Source organism: Phoenix dactylifera, chromosome 5 (genome assembly GCF_051530095.1).
Source record: "Phoenix dactylifera cultivar Ajwa chromosome 5, Ajwa_hap1_PhDact_Kaust_v1.1, whole genome shotgun sequence".
NCBI lineage: Eukaryota > Viridiplantae > Streptophyta > Magnoliopsida > Arecales > Arecaceae > Phoenix > Phoenix dactylifera.
Genome location: NC_143194.1, coordinates 37,536,017 through 37,555,023, shown reverse-complemented (window position 1 = coordinate 37,555,023; position 19,007 = coordinate 37,536,017). Strand labels below are relative to the sequence as shown.

Below are 19,007 nucleotides of genomic sequence, written 5' to 3'. Positions count from 1 at the left end.
CTAAGATTAAATCATCTGCAAATACTAAGTGTGAAATTAGAGGCCCTGGTCTACTGGTTTGCCCTTATCAAACAAAAAATTGATAATTTTGATTGCCCACATTTGTTTCACAAATAATAAACTATTCATCCATTATAAGTTGAGATAGTCCACAATTTTACTTATGTATAAACATAAATACACAATAAATGTGGTCTCCATATGGTTTGTTGCATTAACGTAACAAGATAGCAAGTCATGATGCAACTTGGAAAAATTGTCAACTTTTATATCAATTGCAATATTAGGCACAACCACCATCCATCAATAACTTTTTTTTAGAAAATTATTTATTTTTAGGGCAATAGTGACGATATTTGATTGTCCACGTTTATTTTTATAATTGATATTACTATTCATTGATCAAGAGTCTAAGGCCTTGTTTGGGGGAGCTTTTGGAGGGCCAAAAAGCACTTTCTGGCCCTCCAAAAATACTTTTAGATAAAAAATGGTGTTTGATAAAATTTTCGGAAAGCTGTTTCAGCTTTTGCGGGAAGTTGAAAATAACTTTTGGGGAGAAGCTCCAATTTGGAGCTTTCCGAAAATGTTGTTTTCAGCTTTATTGGAAAGCTCTATTTTTGACTAAAATACCCCTATTTTAAAAATAAATTTTCTCTCCAAAACCTCATCTCACCGCCTGTTCCTCTCCCACCCACGCCCCCACCCCCCTGCAGTGCCGCACCCCTCCCTCTCCCCCGCCGCCGCACCCCCTCCCTCTCCCCCGTCGCCGCAGTGCTGCACCCTCTCCGGCACCGTCGGCCACGCGGGAGGAGAACCCTTCCCAGGGGGCCAACCGCGGCCGCTGAGACTGCCGCAGGCGCCGCCGGCCATGGCCCAGCCTCCTCTCACGGCTGCTGCGGCTTGGCCCCCTTCCGGTGCTGCCGACCGCGCGGGAGGAGAAGAACGGAGAAGGGGGAGAGGAAGGAAGGAGAAGAAGAGAAGAAAAAAAGAAAAGAAAAAGAAAAGGAAAAAAAGAAGAAAAGGAAAGAAAAAAAGAGAAGAAAATAAAATAAAAGAAAAGAATAAATAAATAAATAAATAAATGCATAAATAAATATTTATATAAATGAATGAATGAATGAATAAATAAATAAGGTAATAAATAAATACATTTCAATGAATAAATATTTATATCATAATACATTAATATGTTATTTTAAATAATTTAATATTATGTTATATTATGAGAAATTAATTAATACTAATAATTATAATATTTATATCTTTATTATTGCATTATACTATAAATATAATATATATTACATTATATCATAATATATTAATATGTTATGTTAAATAATTTAATATTATATTATATTATAGAAAATTAATTTACTCTAATAATTATATTACCATTATGCTATGCTATGCAATGTCATATTACTATATTATAATAATAATATTTTATATTACAGTAATATTATACTATATCGTATATTATGTATTAATATATATTATGTTTTATTATGCTCTATTGTATAATACTATGCAATGTCCTTTATGGTAATTTTATCATATAAAAGTACTTTCTCAGTTTGTTTACCAAACATATGTTAAAGTGCCACAGCACTTTAAAAATATAGTTATCAAACAGCAAACAGCTTTTTGTAACAACTCTACTTCCAACAGCTCTACTGCCAATAGCTTCTCCAAACAGAGCCTAAGATAGTCTACAATTATATCCTCAACTATCATATGTAAACATACATTAGTCGTTAGGGCAACGGCTTGATACTCCTGATGCATTTAGATATAAAAGAACATCATCTATTTTTTTTTTTAAAATGAATTCAATAGATAGATTTACCTTCACTAAAATTGTTGTTGGCCATCAATATATTTAGAATGCATCTCTTTTCTCTCTATTCATACTTGTGTGTGTCTATATATATACACACACACAAAAATGCATACATGTGTATATATGTACATACATATATTTTTATATATATTAGTCTCAGGAGAAAAATTGTTGTAATAGTTAACATTTTCTTAAATAATGGTAAATAACAGTCATCCTTTGTCCAAATTGCTACTGATTAAATAAAAAATATATTTAACTGCTGAGTGAATAAATAAATTATTTTTCTCGTCGATTTTATTTTTTAAAAATTATTTACTTACCGGATAAACTATTCACATATCAAATTAAGCATAACAGCCATTGGTCTCGTTTATAACTGTGGTTGTGAGAAAAAAAAACGCTCAGACGAAGACCTACCCGTTATAACGGACCGACGCCCTCCCGAAACCGTTGTAATTTTAAGCACGGATTTCATGTCGGTGGGTCACGTGCCCAACGTTCGCCTGCACGGAGCCCAAAACCGCCAGATATATGGCGCCTTTATGAAGACGTTCACCCGAGTCCTAGGGTTTTTCCCACCGATGATCCATGGCCGGTTGACCGGTCGGAGCTCCGGCGATGGCGGAACGACCAACTTCGCCCGGCCTGGACGGCCGCGCGAGAACCCTAATGGATCTCGACGCCGACGTCCTCGCCCACTGCGCCAGCTTCTTGGGCCTGCGGGACGTCGCCAACCTCGCCATGACCTGCAAGCCCGTCCGCCGTGTTGCCTACTCCGACTTCATCTGGAGCCGTTTCTTCACGTAACTTCCTTTATCTCGCTTTTTCTTTTCCTCCTTATTTCCGTTTCCTTCTGCACTTCTTTCCCCAATTTCGCCTGAAGTTTCGATTCTTGGGAGCTTTTTGATGGGTTTTTTTGCTGTTTCTTTATTGTAATCTGGACTTTAGATTCGAATAATGAATAACAATGGTAAATAGAACTGAAAGAAAGATTTTTTTTCCCTCCTTTAATTTCTTTTATTTATTTCGTGGGTCATCTTCCTTTAGGTGATGGGAGGACCGGTAGCCCGAGCAGGGCATTCGCTCTGTGTTGGTTAATGTCTTTGAGTAGCTGAAAATTGGAAATTTTGAATCTTTCTGTTGAAGGGCATTGTAGTTTTAGTTTCAGAGCCTGGTTTAACTTTGTTGGGTCCTTTTGTTGTTCCAAAAGGACAATCAGCCTCCATGCGTTATTCTTTTATGTTTTTTAAGTTACGCACTGATGGAATTTTGCAAATTTGCTTAAACCTTGCATATTGATGTGTAGTATTGTAATACACCAAGTTTGATGCGGGCTCTGGATTAGGGCTCAGGGCTATTAAGATCAATAGGTAACTGTTTTTTATGGTCCAAGGACAAACTGCCTTGTAGGGTTTAAGGTTGACGATGATGAGGTTCTGGGATTGCAGAAGCGAATTTTAGGAAAGTTTGACTGCCGGAGAAAAGAGCCTTAATGGATGGGAAATTAGTTTAGAGGTTAAACAGGGATTGTTTCATGAATAAATGGCTCGATGAAGATTTTTAAAGGGAAAATTTGAGGAATTTCAGTAGAAAAGGCAATACAATCAACTGTCTGATCAGCAGATTTTAAAGTGAAAATTGATGCATTTAGTTGTCTCCTAGGGTTTAAAGGCATCTTTACGATAAATATTGCATCTCCTGAGCAAAGTGAAGGATGCTGTCTGCAATTTTGACAGTTTGGGTTGTTGACCATTATAATAAGAAAGTTTGGTTGTAGAAGAACCATCTAAATGGCTGGTTGCATACGAACATCTGTTCTGCGGACAGAGATCCGATCCCTTAAAAGTAACTCTCACTTAAAAAAAAAAAAAACAAAGAAAGGTGGCTAGTCACATAAAAGTGGATCCTTGCACTCAACATAAACCAAAAATAGATTGCTTAATGTTGGTTGACTCATAATTATTAGAGGAATCTTTTATAAGATAAGCCAAACTTTCGTGCTCAGATGCTGATGAATCAATTCATAGTCTTGACCAATTGTTCTTTGGGATTTTGGTGATTTTTTTAAGTTCTTGAATCAATTCATTGTTTTTTCCTTAAAAATAGGAGGACTCTGATTATAGTTTATGCATCATTGAGGGGCTTCTTGCGAAATTTTATTTCTTTTTTACGAGTGCTTTGGAGTAAACACACTAAGAGTATATTCCATTAAACATATACCCATCTTTCAGGGTAGATTGCATCATAATGGTGCCAGCTTACATTTTGGAGGCATGATCCGCCACGAACCCATGCAGCAAGGGTTATTATTTTAACAAGAACTTAGTTACTTTAGAAATCATTACTTGCTAAATGATCAATTTGTGTTTGTGTTCTAAAGTGTTTGAACTCTAAGATATCTAATTATTTTAGGATTTTCATAAGTTATTCACCATCTGTCCCTGCTTGGGCAAGAAGAGCTTTTGAAGGTTATTTTTAAGACATCTGGGTGTTTTCTGAAAATGTACAGGGAGCGGTGGCCAGGTCAATGCATATCTTCTGGATGTCTAGGTGTTAAAGAACAATATTTGGCTCGGCACACTGCACTGCATCAAATGAAATTTGAAGACCCATTGAAAATTTGGTTCACTACGTACCCAATGCCTCATAGCCACATAATGCTGGACAGAAATTATATTCTTCTTGCCCAGGTATCTTAATCATGCTTGTGTCAGCTAATTCTTGAAGTTACTGATAATTAACATGATATTAATGGGTTAGTGTTACATAGTTCTTGCTAACTGAGCAAGCATATATTCAATATAATTTCTTTAAATTTTCAAATGTTTGTAATCAGCCATGAGTTTTAATGATATTTGAGAATAGTACTATGCAGCCCAATGAGTTGCCATCGACCAATACCTTAAATTGATATATGGGTGTATATGGAAAATATCTAATAACCAGCTGAAAACTCTTCCTTGCCTTGTAATATCTTGAAGTTACTCTATGATTATTAATGATAAAAAGAAATTAGTTTTTATTATCTTTATATTGTCGTAATGTCATAAGTTGCAAAAGTGCAGCAGTTGAGGGGGGGTTTGCATGCAGTTTAATTGCAAAATTTTATGTTTGAAATCTAACCTTTGTTTGATCATGCTACTGTAAGGTGCAGATTTTGATCATTCTATCTCCCTCATTTGCAAAAGATTGAAATCATTCTTTGGCAATTATATAACTGGGGCATTAAGCTTGATATATGTGGACATGAGGACTTAGACCTATTGAACATTCAACCACAAAATGCTTGCTAGATTTCAAACAAATGTATGCACAAGGGTACAGCAATAGTACATGTATATGCTGAAAGAATATTAAATAGAGCTGGATACTAAATATTCTTCTTTAGCACTGGGATATTTGCTATGAATTGTTATTTTATTTCTCCTAAATGTTATCTGCAAAAAGAAGCTACTTAACAAATTTAATCATTTTGTATTTAGGGCTCAATCCTGCAAAGGTTCAGATTTGAACCTTCAGAAGGTGTTGTTGCAGCGTATGAAACATTGAAAGGTCATGGCTCAAGAATTACCTGTATGAGGTTAGTTCCCGACATAATCCCAGTAAGCTATATTTTTCTTTCATTTATACAACTGCAAAACTTAATGAGTTGTTTCCTTATTGTCCCGGGCCTTCAAATAACTATAGTTTACGTAATAAAATTCTCTCTTGTATAGAAGTCTTATATCTTCTGCATGACAATATTTAGTTACCCTATGCATGACTAGGATATTTTTTTTTTAAGTCCTGCAATAAGGGTGAGCCTTGGCACAGCAACAAAGTAGCTCCATTGTGACTGGGGGTCACGGGTTCGAAAAATGAAAAAAACCTCTTTACATATGGGGATTAGGCTGTGTATATCTGACCCTCTTTAGTCGCCACAGTGGCAGGAGCCTTGTGCATGGGACTGCCCTTTTTTATCTATGAGTTGTGGCTTTGTTCATCCACCGGACTTGCAGTGCACAAAAAAGGATGTGGTCTTACATTTGCTCTTAATTATTTATCTATTCAAATCTATCACTCAGGAAATCTAGAAGAGCTTGACTTGCTTATGTTATATTCATCTTTTGCATATTGTGGTGCACAATATGTATTCTTTATGCCTATCATTCAAATTGGTGAAATTCAGTAATCAGCATGACCATGATTTTGGATTGTTCCGAAATATCTTGTTTTAGGATTTTGGTGTTGTTAATAGGGATGAGTCTTTCATGGTTTGGGATTCCTAAAAGTCTATATTTGGATTTGGACAATGATATTTGCCTTAAAGTTATATCTTCAACTTGATCTAGCAACATTTGCCTCATTACTATCTTTTTTTAAATTAAATGGCATGCATGTGTGTGCATGTACATATGGGTGTGTATGATGTGCACATGATAAGACTTTTTGTACAACTATTGTATGGGGATGACAATGTTGTTTTATCTCTATATTTGGTACTTGACTTTAGTAACACTTATTGCTGCTTTCAACATGTAGTAGGCCTATCTTTTTACTCTTTTTCTCCCTACTATTCCTTTTTGTAAACTTCCAAATGAACTAAAATTATAGAACTGACTTATGCTATGATTTTCTAGTCTAAATGAGCTATTCCTGAGTTAAAAAGCAAGTTAGCACCACAAACTTTAATTATTGTCATATTCTAATGAAACCATGCACTCAGTTTATTACCTGTATTATATTTACCTTGTGGTAAAGGAAGCTCTGCACTATTCCTCCCTTGATGCATTGCTTGCTATGTGACCATTGATTGTTTTCTCTTTTTTGGGTTCCTACAGATTGTTTCCCATCGTTGATACATCTTTGTTTCGAAGTGAGATGCAAAATGAGGAAAATGTTATAGTTACTTCAAGCTCTGATCGAACCATTCGTCTTTGGTGGAAGGTTTTATACATTTACACTGAACACATTTTCTGTTGTGAACCTTTAATCCATTTATATGAAATGGTTTATCTTCTCAGTTTTGTACTGTTTGTTCTTAGTTTGTCTGATCGAATGATGCCTGACATTCCTTCTATGCTTATAGTTAATTATGATGTGAGATTTTTTTCCTTCTTTTGTTTTCCATCTAATTGCAAGATCTAACTCTCTGAACTACTGAATGCAGTTACATGAGTTCTGAGACAAGACAAATAAGTTGTTACTATTCCTGAACTGTATCATGCTTCTCTTATGGAAGTCTTAACTACCATCTAGGAATGTGCTGTGTTATATTTGTTTGTTTCATCATTTGCATGCTACACCTTCATTTCCTGCTTTCTATTTGCTCAGTTTTTTCTCCTAAACCAGTTGACTTTGTTGGTTAGGCACATCTTGGATATATCACTACAAGTACCTTTCTGATTGTTAAGCATGTCATATCCATTTTTCGTCTGATCCAGGGTGTCAATAATGAATATTTGTCAATGCAGGGTCGTTCACAGCGCTGTTTTAAAGGTCATAATGGGCCAGTCACCACCCTTGCTGATAAATTGCTTGGAGATGGGGGTCGTAAAGTACTTGCTAGTGGAGGAGAAGATTGCACTGTTCGCCTTTGGTCTGTTAGTTGCAGTGGAAAACACAATCCTCTAACACTGACATATTATGGACATGAGAAGCCTTTGTCTTGTTTGTCAGTTGCTAAGTATGAACTCCTCTTTCCATAGCAAATCTTTGGATTTACTTTTGCCAGTGAAAAAATGTTGAAGTCCATTTTAGCATTCTTATTTTTTATTTGATTTGAATGTGTTGATGAATTCCTACATCTTACCACAAAAAAATTGAGCATCTATAGTTTTAATTTCAGTTCATATCCTTCTCAATGGACTTGGGGGACAAATGACCTTATATTCATGCATGTGTGAGTAGATATGTACATACACACATACAAATGCATGTGCTTGCATATTGCGCCTTTGCTTCAGTTGCATGCGCCATGATCCTTGTACAGATTTTGGAGTTAAATGTCATGTATAATGTTTGGTGTGGATTTCCTGGCATCTATCTTGTTATCTAAGTGAATTAGACCTTGCTAGAGAGATCATTAGCACAAAATTCATCTTTAAACTGTCAATTATACTATGCTTTGCTTTATGTCATTCTTGCTATCCTACTGAAAGACATTGCATTGTTTTCTCTGTCTTGGTGATGGAACCCTTAAATCCAAACAAGCTTCTTTTTGGATCTCAAAAAAAAAAAGAAGAAATTAATGGTTAGCTGGGATAAAAGAGTTTTATTTAGTCATTAATGTGTTGCCACCAACCTTTTCCCAGAACATGCAGAGTCATAAAAGACACTAATGATGTCATATCATTAATTTGATTATTGACTTTCTATTACCTAAGCATTAGCTCAGTGGTACACCATCTTGCCTCTAGGTGAGAGTTCAGGGTTTCAAGTCTTGAAGTGGTGTTATCCCTCAAGATATTGACCCTCCTTCCATTAAATATATATATATATATATATATATATATATATATATATATATATATATATAGAGAGAGAGAGAGAGAGAGAGAGAGAGAGAGAGAGAGAGATAATTTCTATACATTAATCAAGACTTATGGACATTGGAAGTGGCCATTGATTTTTTCTACACTGTCTCCTTACTAAATCTGACTCAGAACTAAACAACAGATATATCTATAATGGTAGAGTGGGGGGCAAAATGTCACATCAATAAAAGCTTTCTGCTTTAAATTGATAAATTGATAATTTATGTACTTTATTATATTTGAACATTCTATCTTACATTTTCATTAAAAGTTTTACTACATCATTTATATAACATTGCATCTTTCACTAATAAAGTACATAAGTAGTCAGTCATCATTAGAGTAGAAGTATTTACAAGTCTATGTGAAGTATATCAAGGCTACTGCTGTCCTAGCTGTCAAAAGAAAGAAAACATTTTCCCATCTATCATTTTCATATTATAAGTAGTTATTCAGATGGTAATGACAATGCTGTGTACATGAGAATAAGGTTGCATATGATCATGTCCTCTCCTGTATTTTTAATTTCCTATGAATGTAACATTTTGTTTCATCTTTCAGGCACAAAGCTTCTCTTTTAGTCAGCATCTCTAAAGATTCAAGGGTAAGTGGGTGCAGTCATATATTGTCTTTGTGTTGGATGTTTTGTTCTTGAAGTATCTACTCCTGAATATCATAAATTATGATCATATTTAACAGTCCAAGCCTAACTTATTGCATAAAGATAAGGAACCACCTGTGGAACTTTTTGTTCTCTGTGATGCATCAAAGCCTTTTTCCTGTTGTTATAGTTGTCACTTTTGGATCCCAGGCTGTGACAGCTGTTTATCCTTTATTATTGATGGTGACTTTTTATCCTATGAATGTAAGAACATGATATTTCTCATACATGGACCAGACAATCAACCTTCATATATCTGTTCCTATGTTGGTTGATGCCCCACTTACTGTATCTCCCAGGGCACCACCCCCACCCTCACCCTCACCAATTACATAGATGAGTTTTTAGTGCTTTTTGGGTAAGATGCTTCAATAGAATGTGATATATAGGGCATCGAATACTTGTAGTTGCTCCTGAGGTCTGGACCTATGCAGAAGAACAAATTTGTCTTGATTTTCATTAGATAGGCTTAATGTTGCTTTTGGGACTTGAGTTGCTGATGTTATTCTCCATCTTTGGGGCATGAAATTTTTATAGTTGTGTTCCATTTACATTGTTTGGAAGGTGATCTTGCTATTGTATCCCAAAGTCATAATTCTAAGAACTATTTTCATGATAGTGTTTCTTGAATTAACCAATGTTTGTATGTTTGACTGTGTTATAGATTTTTAATTGTAAAATTTCATTCAAGCCAATTGAAAGTGAAGGATAGAGAGGGTACCAACTTAGAGCACTTGCCACTTCATGTACTAACGTAAGAGTTTGTTTAATCACGACTTAAATTAACACCTGGATATAGGAAAGGGAAGTGCCGAATTTGTATGGTCTAGGAGCTGTGGTTGAGTTGTGATCAAAACTAATGAAGGCAAGTCCATTTATTTGGGATATTATGATACTTTTCTGTACACTAGTTATAATACACATGGCGACCCAAGTTGCTACTATGGTTTAGAAGTATCTTCTCCCTCTTCAAAGTTTTTAAAGTTCGGGTATACTAAGATAACTTTTTTAAAATCTGTTTAATTATTCCTTACATTATCAGATTTTCTGTCTTTTATTCCTATGTACTTCTCTACTCCCTTTTTTATTCTCAGAGTTCAACAATATCAAAGACCCTTTTCTATAGAAATCTAGCATGTTGTAGACTTTTAGGAGTGAAATCTAATTAGATTTAATATTAGTAATCTTGTAAATCTTTAACTGAGTAATCTGACTGGTATTTTTGGTATTTAAAATTTGGGAAATTAATATGCTTTTATGTATTCATTGTATCTCACTCACCTTTTGGTTTAGAAGTATCTCTTTCTTTGAAAGTTCTTAGAGTCGAGGTACTCTCTCTCTCTCTCTCTCTCGATTAGGAGGGGTTAACCCCCATCTGCTATCCGAAATCAACCCAATTCCTTTAGGGGTGATGCCATCCGGAATTGAACACCTGACCGCTTGCTCAGGTGGCAAGGGGTTGATACCATCTGAGCAAGTGCTTGGTGGTAAGTCCAGGTACCCCAAGATATCTTTTTTAAAATTTGAACTGTTCTTTCTTTCTCCCTTAATCAGATTTTCTGTCACATGTTTCTACATATTATCTCTACTCCAATTCTTATTCTCAAAGTCCAATATTATTAAAAATACCTAGCAAAGTCTAGCATGTTTTGGACTTTTAGGGGTGAAAACGGAATCTTTTTAAATATTTAACTGAGTAATCTGATAAATGTTGTTTTTGGATGTGAAAATTTAAGAAATTAAGCCACTTTTGTGTACTTCAAGGATTATTCATATTAATGGGTTAAGAATTCTTGGTAGAGCAAGAATTCCTAAATTGTAATGTGTTCCCAGTATTATTTTAATATGCCACTTTGAAATATGTGCTTTTTCCCTGCGTATGAGGTATTTTTCAGGATTCTATGCCCATTCAGTAGAAGCATTTCTAATTTTTCTGATAACTTTCATCTAGATCTTTTGCACGCCTTGCATATAAAACAACATCTTTCTCTTTAATGGGATTTTTTTGTTTAAAAAAAGTTTTTATTCCATTATCTATACTATCTTTTGCACTTTGACATCATTCTTTATTGGTTCAACTTCAAAGTTGAGATGCTGTACCCATCTCTAGCTTTTTGTTTGGTATATGATGAGGTGTAACGATTTTCCCATGTGCAGTCCTTGGTTGATACCCTGCCAATGTAAGTTAAACTTAAGAATTCGTTGAAGCATCAATCATGTGACTTAATGATTCTGTGAGATCTTTTACCAACATTGATCCTTGGTTGTTGTTCCAGACCCCTAAAATAAATTGATTATCCAATTAGAGAATCATTTCTCTTAGCAGTTTTTGCTAACTGTGGAACCAGGACTTGCTACCAGTTGTCCATGAGATGAAATTTACACCATGGACCATACACAAAAAATTGGTATCTTCTATGAACGGTTATCCAGAAGATTAACATATATCACTAGCTGTATCATAATTTTGTTAGCAGTTGGACTCTCTCAATATTATGCAAGTCTGGAAAATTAGCTGAAAGATCCATACATAAAGAATTATGGGATTTGTTCCTCGGAACACTGTGAACTCCTGTACTACTGCATTCTTTGCATTTATTTTCATCCCCCTTTCTTGCACCGTACAGGGTATATTTTTCTGTATCCATTTTGCCCCCTGGAATGGCTTCAGTTACGACATTACTAGTTTAAAATTCTGTTCATGGACATAAACCCAACAATGTTTAACTTTGTAAGGTCTGTTGTCACACAATATCTCCATAATTTTTTTTTGGAATTCTCTATGTAGTTCCTCATTATTGCTAATTGCTTGTAACTATACCTAGGAGCTCATACATTATCAGATACTAGTGATGCATATCTCGAATGCATTCAAAATGGGTGCTAACTCTCTTTTTTTATTGACTTCTATTGGAATGTTTTCTGGGATTTAAAATTTCTATTTTGCTGCTAATGGAAGTCTGAAAAACCTAGTTTGTCTCTAGCTCATGTAAATTCTTTATACACCATTTTCGATCAGAGATGGACTTTGTATATGATACTTGTCAACAGGAATCTTGAAGAGACATTCTGAAGTATCGTTTTCATTTCGCTTTGTAGGTCCGAGTTTGGGACACAAATGCATCATCATCTTCTAGTTCATCAGCATGCGTAGGGATGACCTGTGTTTCTGGTCCTCCTGTTGCTATGAAATGCCATGATGCTCTTTGCTATATTGCTGCTGGTTCACTAGTTACAGCAATCGACTTAAGAACAATGAGGAAAGCTTTCACTGCTGCAATTCATGCCCCAAAGTTATACTCTTTTGAGATGCTGCCTGCTAAATGGTTACTATGTACTGGTGGAGAAGACAGGTAACTATAAACTTTCCATCATTTGGGTTTCATTGGCATTCCTGTTGTCTCAATAACAAGACTAGTGCAACAGTGAATGTCAAAGCTCTGCTGACTATTTGAGTTCATTAAGTTTGATGAATTGGCAGAAGATCTCACCATGTTGGTTTCCATGTTGGTTTGCTGTTGTGTCATTTATCATTTTTAGCCTTTTCTTTTGTGTTGGTTTGCCGTTGTGTCATTCATCATTTTTAGCCTTTTTTTGTGTTAAAATGTTCCCTGTCTTTATGTACTGAACATTAATCAGAAAGTAGTGATTGTTTTTATTTCCGAGTTTTCCTTGCCATGCAATCTCATGTGGAAGCTAGGATGTTCCAAGCTTTTGAACTTCGAATCGTAACCTATTGTGAGATACATCTCAATTCATTGTTTAGTCAACTCTTTTTAAGCTTGTGAATATATTAACATGTGTTAAGTAGAACATATTATCCTAGGAATTTGCAAGGCTTTACTTTTTTACACAGATTTAATGCAAGATAATTTTAGTTTTCCCAAATGTCCTTGATCAATATACACATGCTCCATGATGACACAATGTATGGAGTTTTATTACAAAAGGTTTGTGCATTCACTTTTCATTGTCCCTAAAGCTTATGTTCTCCACATTAGTGAAGTATTTCATTTAGTTGGAAGCTATATGCAAATTATCTTTCTTCCCAGGTGAAGCTCCATGCTTCATGTTTTCTTAATTTTTAAACCTGCCTGTATGCTACTTGTGGTAAGTATTCCAGAGAAAACATTAAAAAAGTCACAATTGCATGTATGTGATCCTGGATAACTTGCTTTGTATTCTTGTAGCTGGAAAATTTATAATAATCATGTTAACAGTAAAACTTCCCACCTTAAAGGGGAGTTTGGAAAATAGCCTTTTTCACTTCTGTTTTCATGGGTTCAAGTCAATAATTTTTCTCGAAAATGGCCTAGTTTTGAGATTTTAGGACGCTTTTATCCCTGGTCCTGTGATATACTCCTCCAATAAATTATCTCAAAACTGGGCCATTCTTAAAAAAGGGGAAAAAATAGTGGTTTTGAATCAATATGCCTATGTATTACCAAACTGTATTGTCAGTTGACACTAAGTTTGCTTTGGGTTATTTACATGCAATTTGATACATGCCTAAGGCCGCAAATGGGTCGGGTTGACCTATGACCCAACCCCTTAGACCCGACCTGCCTGTTTTGGAGGACCCGTGGGGCCGGATCGGGTCCTAAAATGGGATCCGTTCCATTTTTCGGGTTGGGTTTGGGTTTACTAAATTCAGACCTGACCTGACCCATTTGAAATTTGGATAATTTTGGATTTTCAATCCTACGACCCGACCGACCCGACCCGAATCTGTAAAATTATTTGGACTCGCGGGTCATAGCCCGCGGGGATGCAAACAAGTTTTGAAGCCATGGATAGGTTGATCCAAACCGGACCCGACCCAGACCCTTTTTTTAGGTTGGGTTCGGGTTATACATGGATCCGACTCGATCCAAATGACCCGTTGGGTCAAAAATTGTAGTGGTAGATACGACCCCACCTAACCCGATCTTAAATTGGGTTGGGTCTGGGTCCAGAATTAGGATCCAAACAAGGAACCAGGTTGGGTCAGGATCGCTCATGATCTGACCCGATCCGACCCATTTCACCCGTAACATGTCTATGCGGATATGAGATTGTGATAGGCATGCTGAGGTTAGAGTACTGTTACCAAAAAATGTTGTGGTATGGATTGATGTGTTCTCAAGAATCTCGTTTTGTTTGAAGGCAAGCATAAGGCAATAATTTTATGGCTTTCCATGTGCATAAAGCAAAAGCTATTCAAGTTTTAAATGTGGTAGCATCCAACTAGTGTTTGCGAAGCATGGTGACCTATCAGTTCTCACCAGTGTTTTCCCCCATGATTGTCAAATATTCTGTATTCATGCATAAAGTTGAATGGTTCTGCATTGTGAGGCCTCAGTGCTAGATTGGTTTCTGAAATGCACCCATATGGTAATGAGTCATTTGGTGCTTTAGCAATGGGTTGAATGTCTTGGTGCATTTACAAACTCAACCTTTTCTTTGGGCAAAACAATTGGACATGTTTCTGTTGAATGACGGTTGTATGCGGCCTCCGTTTTTTTTTTTCTTTCATAATCTATAGCAGCATGTCATCCATTTCACACTTGTCACCCAGTCAGGAATTTATCGAAATAAATATTCTTGATTGTTTATCATTTTCTAGGGCTATGCTGTGGGACATTCGGAAAAGCCAAGAGTATCCAGAACCCATGGCTGATTTGGATTCAAACAGCAGTCGTGTTACATTGCTTCACATGGATCCCTACAAAGTAGTCTCTGGAGGGCCATTTGATTATCGAGTTAATGTTTGGGAAACTAATACAGGGTTCCTGGCAAATTCATTAGACTGTCGTGTACCTGATGAAACTGAAAACGTTGTTGGCCCGACAGCTATGGCAGTGGATGGTTGTCGAATTGTTACTGGGGGTTGTGCTGATGAGCCAGGAGCAATGTACTATAGGGACTTCTCAAAATGTTCCATCCCTGTATCTTTAGGTGGCTGTAGTTCTGCTTCAAAGTTTTGGGAGCAGGGAGACTCATCATGTCTCTAGTGAAGTGTCAAAGCATGGTATGGTACTTGTTGTGAAGAATTTCTTCTCGCTCAGTGCAGATGCTAAGATTTATATGCACATGGGTTCTGGAAATCTTTCGACACATTCCTCCGTGGTAAAATAATGGTTATTGAGTTGCAAAAGCTGCAATTATTTAGACTAGCACTCTTGCTCAGTTTTGCAAATTATCAGTGTTCTGGGGAAATTCAGTCAGACGGGCAAGCTTTGGCATGAAGATTAATGGAAGTGAAAATGGTTATCGTTCTAAATGCGATGTCGTATGTTGTCCGATGATTATAGAATGCTTGGTTTGTGGTCTTTAGTATTTATAGATTATATTTAGTGGTTTAGACTTTCACTTTGGAGTCCCTGTTTTTGATAGTGTGCAAGCATCTCTTTTGTGAGAAAAAGTTTGTAGGCATCTTTTTTTCCTTCCTTCAATGCATTATAGATTTACCTAGAATATACGTGTATGGAATACAGAACCAACTGCTGAATGTTATCGAACATTTAAGATTTTTCATGTTGAAAGTAGAGCAATTCTCCTTTTATTTTGTGAAAATTGCTATTTTTTGTTTTCCTTCATTTTAAGAAATTTGATACTGTGGTCCGATCTAGAAAGTCTACAACTCCAACCGTCACAAAGAGTCTAAATCTATCTTTAGTAGTTTCAGCAAGTTCTAAGTTATCTATCAAGACTTACTCAATCGTTTTTTTTTTTTTGGTTTTTCGGGTTGCGGGAGAGGAGGGGGAAAGAAAATAGAATACAATTAAAATTTGTATTAGAATTTCTAATGTATCATGATTCGTATCTTCCTTGCATATTTCTTTCTTCTATTATTTTTCGACAGCCATTCATTCTCTTCTGAAATGTCTAAGACTAGTATATGCTGAGTAGCTTTCATCTGTTGAATTTTTCTTGGAAATGTCATTGTCTATTAACTACATTTGTATTCAGAATAAATATTTGTAAATAGTGTAAATGGTAAATGACAAAGTTTCCCTTGTAGGACTGCCTCATTTTGCTTGGGCCCTGACTTTATCTGTGTATGCATGACAATGGGGCCGGTCATTACGTGTACCTGCTCCGCGATTGGGAACCATGCACCCATACTCATCTTCTCTACCTGTTTTGAAACAGGGTGGAGTGGGTAGAATGGGTTAGATAGATCGAGGTGGTACAGTTAAATAATTATTTTTTATATAAATCAAATAAATAAAAAATATAAAAATAAATCTCAGTATTTCATATAATATTACATAAAATAAAAATTTAAGATATAAAACATAATAAACCAAATTTGAATACTAATAGAATTAAGGAATAGAAATTTTGTTCTTTAGAAATTCAAATGCTGAACAATTAGGCATGTATTTTATAGCTTTTTACATAGTTAATGTTGTGGTCCAAATCTGGCCTGAGGGCGACCACGCCGGTGGAGTCGAGGAAGCCGCCGGTGGTTGAAGAGAATAGACAGGAGCTACCTCCTGCGCGTCGGTCGCGAACCTGCACAAACCATCACCGGTGGAATTTCGGTGAGGGTCCTTCAACGATCAAGTTAGAGTGGAGTTTAGTAGGCCCAGCCCAAAAAGGGTTCCTTAGAAATTACCTGACCGAGCTATTTATAGTCTCAATGAAGTGACTCAGGTGGTGGAGGTACTGTCAATCCTTATCATGAGGGGGCGTGGCTCTGAGACGGATGGCGCGCAGCTCAGGCTGGCCGGTGACGTGTGGTACAGCCCAGTCTTGAGAACGGTAGGGTATTGATAGTCACGGCAGGGTATGGTCGGAGTAGTCAAGGTGTTGTCTGACTGCTGTTGGCCGGTTATGGAGACATGACACAGCAGGGTGGTGGAGTACGGCCGCGTAGGTGGGCGGAGGTCCGCACATGGGCGTAGTTGTTGGCGAGGCCGAGTTTGTTAAATAGCCGCGTCATGCGTTTAACGGTCGGTTGGGCAGATGCTGGGAGTAGCTCGGCTTCCCGAGTTCCGAGATGTGCTCGGAGGAGCGCTCCGAGCTCGAGGGTCGGAGCATATCGCTGGGGTCGGTGTCTCGAGTTTGGTCGGGATGGGTCGGCGATTGTCTGGAGGTACCCCGAGCTTGGTCGGGGGAATCGGCGAAGTTCTGGAGTTGGTGGAGCTTTCGGTCGAGTTCCGAGGACGAGCTGGCCCTGGGCCGGAGTGAAGATTCAGTCGTCTGTCGCTGATGTTTATTGGGCCAAAACTGGGCAGCCTTTTAGTTGTGGGCTGGACGATCCATTTTTTCCTCTATCCGTTAATCTTTCTCGTGATTGATCACAATACTTTCTTCTTTGTTATGATCATAGTCATCATACGTCAAAACTTATATAGAATCGACTTAAATTCGGGGTCAATACTGCCATTATTTGTACCCCTCCTAAATTTGTTGCAGGTTTTAGAATAAAGATCCGTCCTTTTCACCAATTCTAAATGGGTTGGGTAACATGTGTGCTGCATGTAGAAGTATACATAAGTATATTCTTAAGATAACTTTATTTCATATATGTCTTACTCTTGTGAGAAGTATTTGCCCTAATCATTATATAAGTTTACAAAATAAAAATTAACAAGAAATTACATTTTAACTTTCAAAATGATAATCAAAGCAAGATGATTAGATATTGAAAAATGCGATTAAAACGGGGCATAGAGATTGAGATGATAAAGTTTTTAGAGAGAGACAGGTTGGATAAGTTTGTTAGATAAAGAGAAAGAGGTTTATTAAGATAGAGATAAAGGAATTTTGGGATGTTACATGGATTAGAATGAAGAAAAGAAAGAACGTATCATATTTTTCTTTTCGAAAGCTTTCCATGTTAATGATTTTTCATTGTATAACAAAGCTTTCTTTGTGGATCAAACAATATTTCATCTATGAACAAGTTGGACAGATTCAAAAAAATCCCAATGCCCTTTTAATATAACTATAAAATAATATTTTTATTGTCATCATTGCCTAACTCTCATGTAGCTCTTGCCAACGAGTTCTCTAATCATTTTATATGAGGTATAGTTTAACTAAAGTAACTGTATTTTTTAAATTAATTTTGAATCCAATGTATTAATTTATGTAATAATGAGATTATGGACCCCATCACATTTAATGTGTTTGATATCTCATGTGCATTAAATGTAGTCGGCAGCGTGCAGGTATAACAAACTCTCGAGAACTATCAATTGGTCAGAGTTGTTCTTTCGTTAATTTTGGACCAAACCACCGAGAAAATGTGATAAAACTTTCCTTCAAAACAGAGCCGGTAGGGTCGCTCCAATGGCGTGAGCAGATGTTGACCCCATTTGGCAGAGCTTTGGGAGGGCAGAACCAAAAATACGACTAAATTTCCTTCAAAACAAAGCCGGTAGGGTCACTCCAATGGCGTGAGCAGGTGTAGGCCCGCCCTATTTGACGAAGCTTTGAGAGGGTCTGAGAGTGGCTCTACTTGACAAAACTTTGGAACTTTCTAGGACTTTAGAAGTGTTTTTAGATATTATAATAATATTTAATAAAAATTAAAAAATTATTTTGATTTTGTCAAAAAAACTAAAAGGTTCTATTTAGAAAAAGCTCTTTCTAAAGTTTTTGATAAAAAAATATATTCTCAAAATTATATATCGATTTACCTAAAAAAATTTAGTTTTTAAAAGCTCTAGTGCCAACACCAATCCCAAACAAGGTCGTAGTCATCCATTCCAGACCAAAAAACATCTCCCACGTCATATAACAATCAAATCTAAATGTTCTATTCCTCGAAAGAACACAAGGACTCTTCCAACCACCTACCTTTCCTTGAGCAAAAATTATATCAGATGGGAATCAGAAAAAAAATATATATATAAAGGTAGACTTCCTATCTTGCCACATTTTCTTTAGTGCACATCTTAAAAAAAAAATCAAAAGTCATAGATTTTTTCTACCAACGAAGTTTCGTAATTAAATAAAAAACTAAAAAAATAATTATAGTACATACTAAATA

At 36.3% G+C, this 19,007-nt stretch overlaps 1 protein-coding gene across 1 annotated transcript; it reads left to right on the top strand.

The window, feature by feature from the left end:
• Window positions 1-2,390: 2,390 nt before the first annotated feature.
• Window positions 2,391-15,543, top strand: LOC103721330 (uncharacterized). Its single transcript, XM_088722728.2, has 8 exons — window positions 2,391-2,646; window positions 4,353-4,533; window positions 5,326-5,423; window positions 6,664-6,769; window positions 7,297-7,508; window positions 8,920-8,962; window positions 12,119-12,372; window positions 14,625-15,543. The coding sequence occupies exons 1-8, from the start codon at window positions 2,462-2,464 to the stop codon at window positions 15,010-15,012; spliced, it is 1,467 nt and encodes a 488-aa protein (XP_088578854.2). The 5' UTR covers window positions 2,391-2,461; the 3' UTR covers window positions 15,013-15,543.
• Window positions 15,544-19,007: the final 3,464 nt, after the last annotated feature.

Bases quoted from the DNA above. Each gene is read 5' to 3' on its own strand.
- LOC103721330 (XM_088722728.2), top strand. From the start codon at position 2,462: ATGGCGGAACGACCAACTTCGCCCGGCCTGGACGGCCGCGCGAGAACC. The intron at 4,534-5,325 runs GTATCTTAATCA...TTTTGTATTTAG, and splicing joins ATTATATTCTTCTTGCCCAG to GGCTCAATCCTGCAAAGGTT. The intron at 8,963-12,118 runs GTAAGTGGGTGC...TTCGCTTTGTAG, and splicing joins GCATCTCTAAAGATTCAAGG to GTCCGAGTTTGGGACACAAA.